Here is a 16,294-nt window from a genome sequence, read left to right on the forward strand (position 1 = left end):
CCTTGACCTCCCCCCAGCCCATGTGCATCCCCCCTCCCCCTACTCCTTCCTCCTGCTCAGTGCAGCACCAGCAAGGTGGGCCCCCTCTTCACACCCAGGGTTCATAGAAATGGCCACAGTATTAATCACTCATAGTAAAAATAATGATTAAACCCCTTGCAGTCTGTTGGGCCTTTAGGAACATCCGTAACCTTCAGGCTGCTCAGAGTACCTTGTATGCATCTCAAGGTTTGTGTGCAGCTTCAGACTCTTTGAGGATCTTCTGGGCATCACTTCTCTCGTGGTAGGGTCTCTGTAGGCAGCTGCAAGCCTAGAAACCAGCCCATGAAAGCCCCCACCATGGCATTAGGATTGATGCAAGAGCATCAGTGGTCAGGTCCTGACCAGCAACCAACTCACACAGTGCTGTAAACAGCAGCCACGGAGCAGCTCTGCAGCAGCTGGGGCATCCTTCAGCTACCAGCTGGCAACAAGAGACTGCTGCTTTCTTGGCACATATTTCAGTAGCATCCCTCCTTCAAAATGGTGTTTTCTCTGTCTGGGCAAGCTGCACAGACAGCTCCTCTGGTGGTTTTGGTGGAGCACTGTGGCCGATGAGAGCTGCCCTGCTTTCCTCTTCTGTTGGGGTCTATGCTGGGCTGTTGTGGAGGGTCTCAGCCTGGGATGGTGCTGACTGGGGGTACCTTCTCCTGGTGCTCCAGCCCGGGAAGGAGAGGCAGTCCCAAGGGGGTAGCACCCAGAGGATGAAAACACAGGCCACATCCATCCCTCCCTCCCAGCCAGGCCAGGCTGGGCTGGCCCCACGGCCCCAAGCAGCCGGGCAGGCCCTGCGCCGGTGCTGCCCCACAGAGACCTGCAGAGAAAGCTGCTCTCTGCAAAGCTGGGGATGAGCTCATGGCTTTGTGGGTGAATATCTGTGTGATGAGTGATTCACCAGAGCAAAACAAGATCTGTGTGAGAAACAGACAGGATTTTGGGAAGAGCTGTAGATGTGTGCAGGACCAAGACAAGCAAACTTGGTGATGAGAACAGCAGGGAGCAAAGAAAGGTGGCCTGAGATGCTGCCCCCAGGAGCATGGACAGCATGGATGGGGACCCGGGTGTGGGACAGGAAGGTTTGGCACACACAGAGCTGTCAGCTCACCCAGGTAGGGTGGAAAGAAAAGCCTCAGGTGCCATCACAGTGCAAGGCTGGCACCAAGTGAGAGCAGGGCCGTCCTCTCAGAACAGGTCCTTCCCTCAGATGCTAGAAATCCAGAAGGGCAATAAAATCCTGAGCAAACAGCTAGATGGCTGAGGAGGTAATGGCTGATGGTGAGGAAGAAATTTAGTGCCAAATTATCTTCTGGCTTCTCAGCAAAGCCTGGGCAGCAGTGTTACAGCTCCCAACACATCTACAGAGCAAAGGTTTCAAACTGATCCAGCCGACACTGGACATGAATGAGTTTTGCAGAAAGAAGCTGTGGTTTCACACAAGGTCAACACCAGCTGTATTAGAACAATAGCCTCCTGATTACAAACAGCAAAACCTTGTTCATCTGGGACAAATGAAGGGAATCCACTGGCAAAGCTGCTCCTGCATGTCTGTTTAAGGAGAGCTGGACCCAAGGACAGCCGGTACAACTGAGCTGAGGAGCAACCTCTGAACCCAAAGGTGTGCTTGGCCTGCTGGCAAGGTCCCTGAAAATGGTAAAATACATTACTACTGCTTGTAAAACCCAGGACAGCACCCATATCACATCAGCACAGCTCAGAAGGCATTCTGAGGATATCCACGTGCAGCCAAAATATGTACATTTATGATAATACTCAATGCAATAGGTTTTTATAAAAGATAACACAACATGTGTGTTTATATGCCAAAGTTAGGTGTTAAACCAGGAGTAAGAGACAAGACCCAAAGGCAGAGGTGGCCACGGGGTGGAGGTTTGGTAGGGTCATCACTCAAGTCTGAGCCACACAGGTCCAGACAGGGATGGAAAGTCTGGGTTTTGAAGGATGAGATCATTTCAGTTTGGGTAGAAAGCAGAGATCTTGGTGGACCAGCTCAGCTGAGGAAAGGGAAAGCTCTGCATTGAGCATGTGAAGCAGAAGCAGAGCCATTGGGGCAACAGGAAGATCCCAGCACCTTGGCACAAACACACTCTTATTCAGCAGAAAAGATGCCCAATGTAATTTATGATTATTTTTTAAATAGAGCTGTTGCTTAACTCATGGAATAGCAGCATAATAGCACACCGTGTAGCTGGGTCAGCACGGGAATGCCATATGAATTAATAACAGAAAATAGCTCGTGCTCGCTCACTTCCTGCGTTTCCTCTGCTCAGTGAGTTCAAGCGTAAGATCTCAGCTCTTGCTATCTGCACCCAGGCACGTTAGCAGGGAAGGCAGGAGCACCTGACACAGGGAGGATGGGGAAGATGAAGGGAATCCCTGTTTAGTGGTGTGCCAGGCAGCAGCAGCCTCACACTGATTTCAGCAGGTGAGCAGATCAAAGAATGGCACTTAGAGGTGCTAGAGGCATTCAAAAATCCCTTATCTGGTGAGAGAAACTCCAAGATTAAAAACTCAACCATTGTCCAGAAGGGAGCATGGATTTCCATGTGGAGGTGATGCTGCAGGGTCCCCAGGAAGAACCTGACTCTAGGGTCAGTCTGGCCTGGGACTCTAGCACAACTGAGCCCTTGGGGTACTTTTGGGGAATTCTTCTGCCCGGGTGGCATTGGTCATCTCTTCCGGGTCAGGAAGAGAGGCACCTGGGTGAGATTCCCACCAGGTGAGAGGCACCAGGTGAGAATCTCACCTGGGTGAGATTCCCATGTCCTCACTTGTGGCTACAGATCCCCATTCTCTCTCCCTCCTCTCAGGAGATAACTGGAAAAAAGGAGACACTTTTTAGCATCATTGCCTGAGGTGAGTGAGGAGATCATCTATGGGCTGCATAAGGCCTGGCAGAGCTGTGAAATTTGTAACCTCCAGCTCCTGTGTCCATCCCACTGATGGCAGGGCCAGAGGACAGCAATGGTGTGAGGACAGTGTGGCTGTGGGGACACGGCAGCTCCAGGACCACACAGACCCCTTGTTACAGGGGCTGGGTCTTTGCTGCAGCAGGGCTGGAGGGTCAGCAAGCAGGGCTGGCCAGGGTAATCTTCAGGGAGGGCATAAAAGCCCAGGCAAAATCCTGGAGGAATATAAAAAACTAAAAAACAGCAAGGGGTGACACGAGCAGGGGAACCCCAGCAGCACCCAAAGGAGCCTGGCGAGCCCCCACCAGCATCCTGCTCCAGCCAGGGCTGGGTGGAGTGGTGGAGTGGTTTGGGTTGGAGTGTGCACATGCCTGGGTCACTGTTCCCGGGGTCGGGGTATGTGAGCTGAAGGGCTCTGTGTGGGGCTGCCTGCCCATTTTGGCCATTTGCCTGTGGGGTCCCCATTCTGGAGGCACTCACAGCAGGGGGAGAAGGCAGCCTGGCCTCCAGCATCTGCCAGGGGACATCCATGCCTCTCGCATCTGCAGGAGCCAGGAAGCATACACCAGGACTCATCTGCTCAGGGCACCTTGTGGGGTGTCCCCAGCCTGTGGGGTCCTGTCTGCCTGTGCCACTGTGGGGGTCACACCAGCAAGCCCATGGCCATGAGCAATGATCCCCAGCGCTCTGCAGGGACCTGTCAGCATTCCTGGGACCCCCCACCCACCATGCTGAGCCCACCGTGTCCCCAGGGACCAATGAGCCCCTGTGCCCAGGTGCCCCAGAGCTCAGCAGGGACTGGGGGACTGTCAGGGGACCCCCTCTGCTCCCCCGACAGCCAGTGGCCGTGGATCCCAGGGGGCGGCGTGGGGTGCATGGCTGATTTGGCAGTGGGAAAAAGCAGTGGTGGGGGAATTCCTGGCTGTCCGACCTCTTCCCAACTCCGGGGGCTGCAGGGGCTGCTGGCAGGGCCCCGCTCCCCGATGTTGCTCCACAGCCGCAGCCCCGGAGCAGCACCGCCGGCGCGGAGCCGCTTCCAGCGGCGCTGGATGCTGAGTCACCGCGGGCCCCTAGGAACGACCCGCGGGGCCTCGGCCAGCGGCGGGAGAAGGAGCGGGGCCGCAGGGAGGGTTCGGGAGCGGCGACGGGGAGAGGGGGTGCGGGGCAAGAGGGGCTGTGGGGCGGGGAAGCGGGATGTGTGGGACGAGGGGAGACGGTCGGGGCAAGGAGGAATGTGCGGGGAGGGGGCTGTGCGGGGCGGGGAGGGGGCGTGTGGGGAGGGGGGTGCGGGGCGGGGAGGGGGTGTGCTGGGCGTCAGGCGCTGCGGCCGGCGGGCCCCGGCGCTGCTGAGAGAGAGAAATGTGAGGCGGCTGCACCACTGCGGCGGCACTGCGGGCGGCGGCGGGAGCGCGCAGCAGCGCCCGCGCCGCCGGGCCCCGGGAACGGCGGGCACGGAGCCGCCGTTGCCTGCCCGCTGCTGCCCGCCGCTGCCTGCACCTGCCGAGGGGCACAGGGGGGCCTGGCATCAGCCCTCCGCAACCTACGCTGCCGGCCAGGGGTGTTGCATCAGCCCCGCGCCGAGCCGGGGTCCGCGGCCGGGGGCGGCGGGGGGAGCCGGGGGAGGGCACGAAGGAGCCCCCCGGAGCGGCAGCGGCCGTACCTGCCGGCTCCCCCGGCCGCCGGTCCCCGCCGAGCATCCGGAGCAACCCGGCGCCGCCAGCCCCGGCCTCTGTACCCGGTCCCCTCCCCGCGCCGCCGCGGCCGGAGCAGGCGGCGGGGCCGGGGGCGGCCGGCCAGGACCATCCCCGTGGAGCCGCGCCTCGGAGCCGCCAGCATCCCCGGGGAGCCGCGCCTGGCCGGGGCATCGCCGCATCCCTCTGCCTTTCAGATAACCTCCGCCGCTCGGGCCTGCGGAGCCGCACCGGGCACGGAGCGGGGACTGAACCGGGACCCCTGCCCGGGGCCAGCGCAGGTAACGGCGGGCACGGGCGGGGGAGTCCCCCTGCGGGTGTGCGGGAGCGCTGCTGTGTGCACAGGCGTGTGCTCCGCGGGGATGCGAGCGTGGGGCAGGGACGTGTGGAGCTGGGGATTGCGGTGGGAGCGTGGGGAGGGGAAGATGCTGGGGAGGGCTGTGTCACCCCAGAAGTGATGGGGTGTGGGGTACATCGGGGGCTGTGTCACCCCAGAAGTGACGGGGATGGCGGGGGGGCTGTGTCGCCCCAGGGGCGGTGGGGCTGCGGGGTGCTGCGCCAGGGCTGTGCGTGAAGGGGTGTGACAGAACGAGCGTGGGAACGCGGTGACAGTGCGTGGCACTGCTGACCACCCGTATCGCTGTGCTCGTGGGCGCTGCAGGTGAGTGTCTGTGTGAGAGCTGCAGGCAGAGCCCCCGGGGCTGCTGCTGTGTGCGGGACGGGGCGGGGGAATATATGCTGCTTGTGGGACGCGGGGTGCAGGATGTGGGCCCATGATGGGGAATGAAAGAGGCGAGGCCACCCTCCACAGGGCAGGATGCTTGCGGGACCCCAGTGTTGCCAGGGCATGGCCCCGGGGACATACCTCTTGGGGCTGGGCAGGGATCCAGCCCACTCTCCCAGCCCTCAGGCATCCGGGGCTGAACCCCTACGGCCTCGCCTCATCCCCAAAGGCTGCTGCTGCTGCAACCAGATGGCCCCCTCGGGCCCCCTCTGCCAGGCATGGCAGAGCCTGGCGGGAGCAGGCATCCCTCTAACAGGATTTGCAGCGTGATGGAGGAGAGCGCCTTCGCCCTTCTCGGAGGAGAGCCGGGCTGGCGCAGGGGCTGCTGAGGGAGAAAATGGCCTCGGGCTGGCTGCCTGCCCCCCATCTCCGGCCTGCAAACGTGGCCTGTCCTCTCCATCAGCCCCGGGACAAGGGCAGGGAGCTAGGAAGGGGGGGAGAGGAAGCTGGAGGGAGGGATAATAGCAGGGACAGATCAGGAGCAAGCGATGGAGGTAAAAATAGATCCACTGAGCAGAGGAGGGGCTAAACGTGAGAGAAAACCCTGAGCAGAGGCAGGTCGGTGGAGGAACCCCTTCGGGAGAGACCCTGCAGCCCAGCGGAGCTCTGGGGGACGTGCCCTCGCACCCTCAGCGCAGAGGGGGGTCCCAGGACCCCACGCTCGAGGCTGCCGAGGGGATGCCTTGGGGGAAATATCTGCCTGCTCCCACTTCCGCAGCCCAAGCACGCGGGCGGATGGACAGGACCCGTAGGGCACAATTGCCAAATTGCCGGGACGCAGGCAGGCACGCATCCCGAGGGAGAGCTGGCAGCCAGTAGCAACCCCCTCTCACTTTTCATTTCCAGCAAGCACGGAGCTGAGCTGGGGACAGAGGTACCAGGGACCAAGGGGACAAGGTGTGTGGTGTCCTGGCCACAGCCAAGGTGAGCTGCCCTCTGGCACGGGATGTACCCTGAGCCCCTGCCCTGTGGGAGCTGCCGGTGACTGCAAGTGGGAGAGCCGGGAAGTCAGAGCAAAGGAATTTGCAAACACATTCTTCAGCGCCACGAGGATCCCACTGCATGTAAACAGGAACAAAGGCTGGCCTGGGGCGAAGTGAGAGCTGCCTCCAGTTCTGCAAGATCCTCCCTGGACTCACCTGCCCTGGGCAGTGCCCAGTGCCACCATCCCCAAATTACTGTTCCAGACTGCAGCTGATCCGCTGTGGGAAGTGGCAGCGAAGGCAAAGAGCAGGGCTGTTGAGTGACTGCCAATGTCACGTTAACATCCTGGGGAGGCTTCAGGGAGCCGGCGCTTTGATCACCCGCCCAAGAGCATCTCGGAGCAGGCAGAATGGCACTGTGAGCCCTGCCTTCTCCCTTCCCCAGCCTCGCGCCTGGCACCCTCAGGGCTGGCTGCAGGAGAGGGGCGCGGGGTCCGCTGGCGCTGGCCCATCTCCCCAGGATGCTCTCCCGCACCAGCTGCTGCTCCCTGTCCTCCTGCTCCGCGGCCAGACCGAGATTGAAAGCTCAGCAGGCTGCCAGCATGTTTTAGCCTCATGCAGGCGTCCCTTGGAGACCCCAGAGCAGTGGACAGTAATGTGAAAACGATACTCATGTCGTGTCTGAAAGGGCAACAGGTCATCATTAAAATGGAGGCGATGAAGATCATCCACCCGGAGAAGTTCTCGGAGCTGCAGGCATCGCAGCCACGCTACGCGCCCGCCCCGCGCCGCGAGCCGCCCCTCGTGGCCAAGCGCGCGTGGCCCTCCGAGTCCGAGATCATCGTCAACCAGGCGTGCGGGGACATCCCTGCCTTGGATGCCACCCCCGGGCCCCTGCCGCTGCCCCGGACTCCCCCCCTGCCGCGGCGCGAGCGCGGCTACCAGGGCCAGCGCAAGGGCAGCTCTGAGGTCTGCTACCACCGGCAGCCGCCGTCGGACGAGGTGATCGTCAACCAGTATGTGCTGCACCCCTCGACGCCCTGCGAGCCCCTGGAGTGCCCCACCTGCGGCCACATGTACAACTTCACCAACAAGCGGCCCCGCATCCTCTCCTGCCTGCACTCGGTGTGCGAGGAGTGCCTGCAGATCCTCTACGAGTCCTGCCCCAAGTACAAGTTCATCTCCTGCCCCACCTGCAAGCGGGAGACCGTCCTCTTCACCGACTATGGGCTGGCGGCACTGGCCGTCAACACCAGTATCCTGAACAGACTGCCGGCCGAGGCCCTGGCTGCCAACCCCGTCCAGTGGAGCAGTGACACCGACCGCAGCTGCTACCAGACCTTCCGCCAGTACTGCGGGGCCGCCTGCACCTGCCACATCCGGAACCCGCTGTCCTCCTGCACCATCATGTGAGCCCCGCGCCCCGCCCATCCCTCCGCAGCGGGGGCATGGCGGGCGGGACAGCGTGGCCACCGCCACGGCCAGTCCCCTGTCCCCTCTCTGCCAATGGCACCGCCAGGGAATGCTCTCATACTCACCACGGCCAAGGATGTGGGACTGGTGTCCTTGCCGGCACTCGCAGGGGGCAGCGGGGGTGCTGGGACCTGGCAGCAGCCCCTACTCACCAGTGGTGCCCGAGGAGAGGGACGCTGGCATGGGGCGCACATCTACCAGCGCATCCAGGGTCTGTGGCCCCCCTGGCCCTGCGGCCGGTGCTCCTGTGGTGCATCGAGCATCTCACCATGCTCCTTCCCCGGGTACCTCTCCCTCCTCTCTCCCTGGCTCTCCCAAGAGCGGATGCTGGGTTCTGGCCGGAGTGACTCCCTCCCCATCGCCCCACAGCCGGCAGCAGCAGCACAAAGAGCCCTGGAGATGCATGGTGCCACACTGGGCCACCCTTCCAGGACAGGAAGTGAGGACAGGTCCCCAGTTACCCCCTCCACCCCCTCTCTATAAGTTATTTGCCAAAGCTTTCATCTCAGTGGCCACGCCGCCATGCGCCTGAGTCTCAGTAGCCACATCAAGCCGCCATACCGGCCCCTCAGATGCCAGCAGACATGCGGCCCATGTCCTCCGCAGGCCCTTGAGGAAAGCTCCACTTTGTCCTCATTTTGGAGGATTCTTGTTTTTCCCCATCCATCCCTGGCCACCCCATCCCAGGCCACTACATGTTCACAAAGGCACTGAGCTGTGCCCGTTCTCTGCCCCTCCACCTGGGACCCACAGCAATGCCCCATGGGATGGCTCAGGAGGGTGGCACGGGGTCCAGTACCCCCAAATTGCTGACTCCAGCAAGGGGATTTGACTGGGTAGGGGGACCAAGGTCTGGCTCCTGCCCACAGTCCCTTCCCCAGAGCGGCACCTCTGCTCTGACCCCTGTGTGGAGGGGCTGGCAGGGCAGCAGCTCCCTGTGCACAGTCTTGCTTTCTCCAGAGCACCTGGAGCGGTAAGTTTGCTGCCAAAAAAGCAAAAAAAAAAAAAAAAAAAAAAAAAAAAAAAAATCAAAATAAAGAAAAAGCCATAATTTTGGGTGCTCCCATGGGGCTGAGCACCACAACCCAGCATGGCCACAGCACCAGGGGCACACACTGCCCAGTCCCAGGGTGCTGGGGCTGGGTGAGCCTGTGGGGTCCTAGAACCCTGCATCCTGGAGGAAACAGCAGCCCTTGGCACTGGCCAAAGCCCAGCATCCATCCAGGGAGAGGGGCCAGTCTGTGCCCTGTCCTGTCCCAAGGGAGCGGGTGATGCCGCTGGCGCAGCCCCAGGACCGTTCTCGCTCCGGTGGAGAACGGCGCCGGTACCGTGTCTGTGTTGCTCTGCCAATGCCTCCCGCTGCTGGTTGTGACCATGATCATGTTTTATACCCGGCCTTGTTCTGACCCCATCAGTCTCCCCAATAAAGATTATATTGGAATGAAGACTGAGCTGGAGTCTGGGAGCGCGTCACTGCGGGCAGGAGTGGGGTGACACGGGATGTGCCCTGGCGCTGCTCCACCTGTGGGACAGGCTGGGGAGCCATACCTGGGTTAGAGCTTTCCCCTGGGCTGGCACCTCCTCCTCCAACCTGGCTTTCAGCTCTGATGGAGTTGTGTCCCCTCCCTGCCCAGCCCCTGCACGTGGCTGGGCACCTTGAGGGACTCTGCCCAGTTTGGCAAGGGGTCCTCAGCCACAGCAAGAGCCCTGAAACACCCGCTGGATGTCCCCTTTCTCCCCAGATGATGTGGGATACTGGGGGGAGGATGTGCCATTTGGTGGCACCTGCTGTTGAAGGGAGCTGGGCAGGGTCACAGGCTCCCCTTGCCCTGTTCTGGTGAGGCAGCTGCACCCATGGGCCCCTCTCTGCACCATTCCCACAGCATGCAGGAGCTGCCCCGCAGCTGGCACACACCTGGCAGCACCAGCCCGTGGCACCCACTGCCTGCCCGATGGACCCCAGGATCACTGGGATGGGAACTCTACAGCTGGGAGAGCCAGGAATCTGCAGTTCTAGAAGCAGCTGGGATGATGATCCCAGGACAAGGCAGCTCCCCAGAGCAAGCTGTACACGCTGGCTGGTGTGGGCAAAGGCTGGTGTGGGCCCACAGGTACTGTGTGCCCACAACCAGTGCCAGCCCCCAAATTTCCCTTCTCCAGGAGCAGTAACTATCTCTGCCCTCAGCTCTGGGCCAAGGTGGAGCATCTGCTTCCAAAGCAGCAGCACATCCAGGAGGGTGCAAGGGTAGCTGCAGACCCTTTTTCCTGGTGTGCTGGTATCCATCCCAGGGGAGTTTCTATGCCTGGAGAACAGAATCACCTCCCAGTCCATGGATGCTGAATTTCAGCACCAATAACACAGCCAGTGCTACCTTCATCCCCGAGGATGCTGCACCCGTGTCTCCCCGTCCTTACCAACAACCACCCTGCACCCACATTCTTCCATCCTTTGTGCACCCTTGGCAAAGTGTGGGGGTCTCCTGGTGGTCACAGCAACCCCACACTGAGCCAAATCATGCGGCTGCTTGGGGGAGTTGGGGCAGCCCCACAACCAAGACGTGCATCTCCATCACCCCAAAGGCTCATGCCAAATCCAGGATAAAGAACTCCAACACCCCAAATGCTCATATTAAATCCGGGTTGAGCATCTCTGTCCCCAAAGACACCGAAGCTGTGGGCCAGCCAGAGCAGAGGTGGCAGCAATTTTGCCCTCAGTAGGAATTTACCCTTTTTATTACATAAGGACAAAGGATACAACATGTTCTCCCCTACCCTCGTGGCACCTCTTGGGCCCAGAGTAAATTTAAAACTGTTAATTTGATTTTGAGTTGCAATTAAGGAAGAAATAGGGCCTTTCAGGAGCAAGTACTGGGCGAGAGCCCATTTCTCCTGCCCTATTAACCTCGAATAAGCCCTTGCTGGAAGAGAGGCCAGGTTTGCTGCAGAGGACAGGGACATGGGGTGGTGCCAGCTCTTGTGTCACAGATGCAGGTGAATTAAAAGTCTTTCACATCCCCCGAAATGTTCCCATGGCCGTTCTGAGCTTTGTGCCTTCACGCTAAGTTTTTAAAGATCTCCAAGTCCTACGAGCTGCTTAAGCATGGTCAGGACATTGCTGCAGGAGCAGGTTTGGCCACATAAGAGCAGAGATGCTCCCAGATGTTCCCAGGTGAGCTGGCTCTAAAATCTCCCCCATTGCTGTAACATCTGTCCCCTTGGGGACACGCAGCCTCAACCCTCGCGCCGGGGCGGTCACACCCCCAAAGGGCTGTTTCAGCGGAAGCTCCTTGCGAAGTGCCAGCGCCCGCTTTCACAGCGGCGCAAGCCCGCGGTGACTGAATGATGGGTGGTGGCTGTGACAGGTCCCCAGGGCAGTGCTGGCCCCGCGGCTGGGGAGGGACTGCTGAGCTCGGGATCTTTCCTTGGGGTCAAATCCAAGAAAGGGCTGGCCGCAGGCACCAGCTCCTGCTCACTGCCCAGCTCGATGTTCCCTCCCCGTGCTGGCCCCGTGGCTGCTGGCCCTCTGGTCACGCTCCCGGCGGGCGTGGGGTGGGGACATGTCCCCAGAGTGGGGGGCTGAGTGGAGAAGGGAAGGTGCTGCTGGTTGTGGTGCAATTGGGATGGGGATGCCTCTGGCCAGAGCAGGACCCAGGTGGGACATGCCGGGCTGCAGTGGGAGAAGCCAGGAGAGAATAGGCAGGTCCCTGCAGGGATGGGGACAGCCAAGTCATTGGTCTGGGGACACACATCACCTGGTGCCAGCAGGTGCCAGCTGGGGGATGCGATGAAGCATTTGGGGTGGTGCAATAGGGTGTCAGGGGCTTGGGAGAGGGGACAGGGCTGCAAGTGGGAAGGTGGGTGGGTTTGGGGGGCTGTGCTAGAAGCTTTGCCCAGAGCGGGAGCCCTGCATCAGCCCTGGGTCAGCCCTGCCAGCCCCCAGCCCTGCTCACCACTATCTCACGTTGCTAAATATAACCCAGCTCTGGGAGTGGATACTGCAGCCAGGCCCCACATGGCCCACAGGGTCCATCCCACACCACAGCCCCCAGGGACCCCTTCTCAGGGCCATGGAGGTGTCCTTCAGCTTTCAGCACCCAGAGGTGCCAACAGCTGGCTCAGGAAGCACGGGAGGAGTGCCGGGGGTGTCCGTGGGGGCAGCCCTGGCCTGGTTCACCCCAACACCCCGACGCAATGTAGGGCAGGGGCACGAGGCTCCCACATGGTGACAGGGCCCTCTGGGTGTCTGAGCTCCCCCTCCCCACAGGCTCCATGGAACCAAAACCGCCCCAGCCAGGGCTGAACTGGCACTTCTCCTGATGGAGCTGCTCCACTTGGTATAAATAAATATTCCTTGGTGCCACCAGGGCTGGGGGGACCCACCTGCTTCTGCCTGCTGACTGACCTGTTTTGGGGTGCCTTGCTCCTACCCTGTGCCTCAGCACTTTGCCAGAGCAGCCCATGGCAGTGCTGATGCTGACTGGCACCAGTGTCCTGGCAAGGCCCGTAGCCCCATTCTCTGCCCTCCTGGGCACAAGGATGGGTTTTCTGTGGGGGCACAGCAGTGCTTGCTGGCTGCTCACCTCCCCAGCTTCTGGGCAGGAGGAAGGGGAAGGGGGTGTTGGGGCTGGCACCCTGTGGTCTGTCTCCCACAGCCACAGCTCTGGGGAGGTGCCCACGGGGTGTTTCCAGGGGAGAGGGGCAAAGCCAGGACACAGCAATGGTTGCACGAGCCCAGCACAGCCAGGCAGGAGGACAGGGCACAGCAGTGCCACCAGCCCCCCAGCAGGGCTGGGCTGAGGGGGACAGAGAGGGGGGACAGCACAGGGAGGGGGAAATTGGCATGGGGTCAGAGCCTTGGCAGGACACTCAGAGGAGGCCGGCAGTGACAAACAGCCTGCTGCACATTCCAGGCTGTGGAGGTGGGTGTCAGCACCCCTGAAATAGAATCCTGGAAGGACCTCGAGGGTCTGACAACTCCCTGCTACCCACTACCAGCCCAAAAGTGGCTGAAAACCTGGGAAGATCCCCATCCCTGTCCCCTTGGGGAGGAACAAGGGTGCAGAGCAGCCACACTGTGACCCAGACATCACCTGGTTGGCACGTGGACCCCACGTAAGGCTGGCAGACAAAGGCAGAGCCCAGATCCTGCTCAGTCCAGGGACACTTCTGCTCTGTGGCAGGTCCCATGTGGGCACAGCCCCTGTGCCACTCACCACAGGCTCCTCCACCCGTGTATGGCAGGGACAGAGCCGTGTTTGCTCACTTATCTCCCCGACGGGCACAGTCTGAGCACGGGCTGGCACGGCTCAGCAGGGGCTGGGAGATGCCATGGTGGAGCACACACCCCTTGTAGGTGGGTGCACTGGCCGTGCCCATTCCCTCCTTGTGTCACTGCTGGGCCCCAAGGGGACATGCTCAGACCAGGCACTGAACTCAGCTGGACATGGCTGTGGTACAAACACAGGCTGTATTTTCAGTCCCTGCTGGGGGATCCCAGCCCATTTGTCCTGGGTGCAGGTGGCACAGCCCGTGGCACAGCCTTGCTCTGCCTGCAGAGCCTCTCTAGCCCCCAGCCCCCAGGCAGGGATGTGCCTCAGCGCAGGAAGGGCTCCCACTCCATCTGCCCCCTGGCCGTGGCAGTGATGTGTCACCTGGTGCTGCGGTGCAGGTAATGCCCGGCTCCAGGGTCGCCTCCCTCTGCTGCCTGCTCCTGCTCCTCCGCTGCCTCACCCGCTCCGGGTTCACGGGCAGTGCCAGGTGTCCCAGGCACCAGGGTCACAGACCTGCTTCCAGTCGGCACCACGGCCGCGGGCAGAGCCGGAGCTGGGCTCTTCTCCCCACGCATGCTCAGCCTGAGGGCACAAAGCCAGCGCTATTTGTCGAGGATGAGGAAGAGCATCACCATCAGGACGATGGGGAGAAAGATGAGGAGCAGGCTGAGCATCTCTGCCGCCAGCAGCAGCGCCAGCAGCAGGAGGTAGCAGCAGCGGCAGCGCCGCTCCAGCCGCGCCAGGGCGCGGATCAGGCAGGGCGGGTACCGCACGCAGGGCAGGCACCCGAACATGCGGCTCGTGTGGAAGCGCACCTGGAAGCGATGCTCGAGGGCGCCGGCCAGGCCCGGGCGCCGAGGCGGCAGGGCAGGGGGCCGGGAGGCGGCCAGGGCGCCGGGGGAGCCGGGCTGGGCGTGCAGCAGGAGCAGCTCCTCTTGCAGCTTGCAGATCTCCCACTCCAGCATGGGCGTCTTCTGGCGGCAGATGGGGCAGCGCACACGGCCGAGCTCGGCGCCGGTGGCCGCGTCCATGATGGCCCGCAGGCAGGCACGGCACAGCCCGTGGTTGCAGTTCAGCACGGCCGCCTTGTGCCGCTGCTCGTCGTAGGGCTCCGTGCAGATGGGGCACTCGTCTTCGTTGCCCGCCAGCACGAGGCCCGGCTCCGCTGCCACCGCCTCGCCACCGCTCGATGCCTCCTCTGCCTTGCCGAAGAGGCTCAGGGTGGAGCTGGAGACACTTTCAGGTCTGGGCCATGGGCTTTCCCCGCGGGGCAGGACGGGGGCGGTGGTGTTGGCAGCGGGAGGGTCCTGCCCCGCAGGCAGGGAGGCACCGTGGGCAGGCGGCTCCTCATGCCCGGGCAGGAGCGGCTCCTTGGCATCCTCCGTCGGTGGCAGCTCCCAGCATCTCCAGGCAGCAGCAGCGTCTCCACAGCGTTGGGACGGCTCCCCGGGGTCTCCCGACCCCACGGTCTCGCTCTCGTCCCGCTGCCTGGCACAGCCTTCCCCACCGGCTGCCTGCACTGGCGGCGGGCCAGGTTCTGCCTCCTCACCTGCCACCGGCTCCATCAGGGTGGCCAGAGCAGCCACCCCGCTCGCCCCCCGCCCGCCGGCTCCCCTCGGGGCTGAGTGCGGGACGTGGGTGCTGCTCCAGGGCAGGAGACTCCTTCAGCACGGCTGTCCGGAGGGCTTGAAGGCAGCAGTGTCCGCACAGACTCCCAACATCCCTCCGGTGCGCTTTGGGGCACCCTCCCAGACCGGAGGGTCTGGAGCCTCTAACGCCGGGTGCAGCCCCATCACCCTCACCAAGGCCACCCCAAGAGGGGCAGCACCGTGAGCATCCAACAGCCTTTTCCTCCTCCTCCTCTTCCTCCTCCCCAGCACCAACGCAGTACTGACCCACCACGATCCAGAGGAGAGGGCACCGAGCCGGGCGCTGCCCGCTGCGCCAGAAGGGTGCAGGCGTGGCGGGCACCCGCGCAGGCAGCTGCCTCCTGCCGTGGGCCAGGCAGGGCTGGGGCCGAGCCTGGCTGTAACCAGTCTGGTTTGTCAGCTTCTGGAAGCTGCTCAAATGCAGGGAGCCCGGGGCAGGCGGCCATGCCTGCGCCAATCAGCTCCCGCCGGAGCTGGGGAGGGGCCGGGCCCACGGCCGCCTCTTCTCCTTGCCCAGCACAAATGGAGTCACTTCTGTGGCCTGTGCTGCCCACACCACTGTCCCTGGGGCACGGCAGCATGGCCCTGTGCTCCACCAGTACAGCCTCCCAACATGGCCCTGTGCTCCTCCAGTGCAGTGCCCTAGCTCAGACCCCAGTACAGCCCCCAGCACGGACCCTGCACTACCTGGGACATTTCCCAGAACAGGCCCTGTGCTGCCCCAGTCCAACTCCCTGTCCCCCACGCTGGTCCCTGTGCAGGGCCACCTCTCCTTGTTATGTCCCACAAGCAGCTTGCAGGGCCTGGAATTTTCCTTCCAGGTTTCCCAACAGGAAGTGCCCCAGATGAGGGGATGGTGGCACCAGGGTCACAACTGCCATGCAGCAGCTCTGCACTGGCCTCACTGTCCCTGGCACATGGGGACACAGCCCAGCCAGGGTCTGCAAGTGCAAAGCAGTGGGGTGGAGAGTCCCCAGATCACCCTGCTCCCCCTCACTGCAGTGCCACAGCACAAGCAATGCCCCAGGCACTCCTCACCCCTGCAAGACCCCATGACTCAACCATGGGAGGGTGGCTGGGTCACAGGCATGGCATGGCACCGCTGTCCCTTCCTGTCCCAGCCTGCTCCCAGGGAATGTCCCTGCTGATTCATGCCCTAGGTCCTAATTGCTATTTACACAGTGGCACCCAGTTCGCTGAACTAGGGAAGGAAGATGGTGGCACTGGTCCCACTGGGGCACGGGCAGGGCCAGGAGGGTGCACAGCCTCGAGGCTGCAGGGAAAGGGCTGGAAGCAGCTCCCAGGATAGGGTGGAGGAGAGATGCAGCTGAGCAGGCACTCGGGGAAAGGGATAACTCAGCAGGAACTTGGAGCTCAGGCCTCAGCAGTCTCAGGATGATGAACTGGAAGCAGAGACAGAGGCATCGAGGCTTCCTCCTGTGCCTGTCCCTACTGGCCTTGGTCACGGGAACCAGGGGGAACAGGTCTGTCCAGGCAGCCTCCTCCTGCAGCAAGTGCTGCTGAGTAATGCCAGGGTG

At 62.2% G+C, this 16,294-nt stretch overlaps 2 protein-coding genes across 2 annotated transcripts; one reads left to right on the forward strand and one right to left on the reverse strand.

The window, feature by feature from the left end:
• Nucleotides 1–4,340: 4,340 nt before the first annotated feature.
• On the forward strand, nt 4,341–9,282 carry RNF208 (ring finger protein 208). The gene is made up of 2 exons (XM_053962483.1): nt 4,341–4,938; nt 6,288–9,282. The coding sequence occupies exon 2, from the start codon at nt 6,980–6,982 to the stop codon at nt 7,775–7,777; it is 798 nt and encodes a 265-aa protein (XP_053818458.1). The 5' UTR covers nt 4,341–4,938; nt 6,288–6,979; the 3' UTR covers nt 7,778–9,282.
• Nucleotides 9,283–10,552: 1,270 nt separating this feature from the next.
• Nucleotides 10,553–15,245, reverse strand: LOC128798472 (uncharacterized). Its single transcript, XM_053962029.1, has one exon. The coding sequence runs from the start codon at nt 14,670–14,672 to the stop codon at nt 13,710–13,712; it is 963 nt and encodes a 320-aa protein (XP_053818004.1). The 5' UTR covers nt 14,673–15,245; the 3' UTR covers nt 10,553–13,709.
• Nucleotides 15,246–16,294: the final 1,049 nt, after the last annotated feature.

Source organism: Vidua chalybeata, chromosome 21 (genome assembly GCF_026979565.1).
Source record: "Vidua chalybeata isolate OUT-0048 chromosome 21, bVidCha1 merged haplotype, whole genome shotgun sequence".
NCBI lineage: Eukaryota > Metazoa > Chordata > Aves > Passeriformes > Viduidae > Vidua > Vidua chalybeata.

What these genes read in the sequence shown, in the direction of transcription:
- LOC128798472 (XM_053962029.1), bottom strand. Translation starts at nt 14,672, where the DNA reads ATGGAGCCGGTGGCAGGTGAGGAGGCAGAACCTGGCCCGCCGCCAGTG.
- RNF208 (XM_053962483.1), top strand. Translation starts at nt 6,980, where the DNA reads ATGCAGGCGTCCCTTGGAGACCCCAGAGCAGTGGACAGTAATGTGAAA.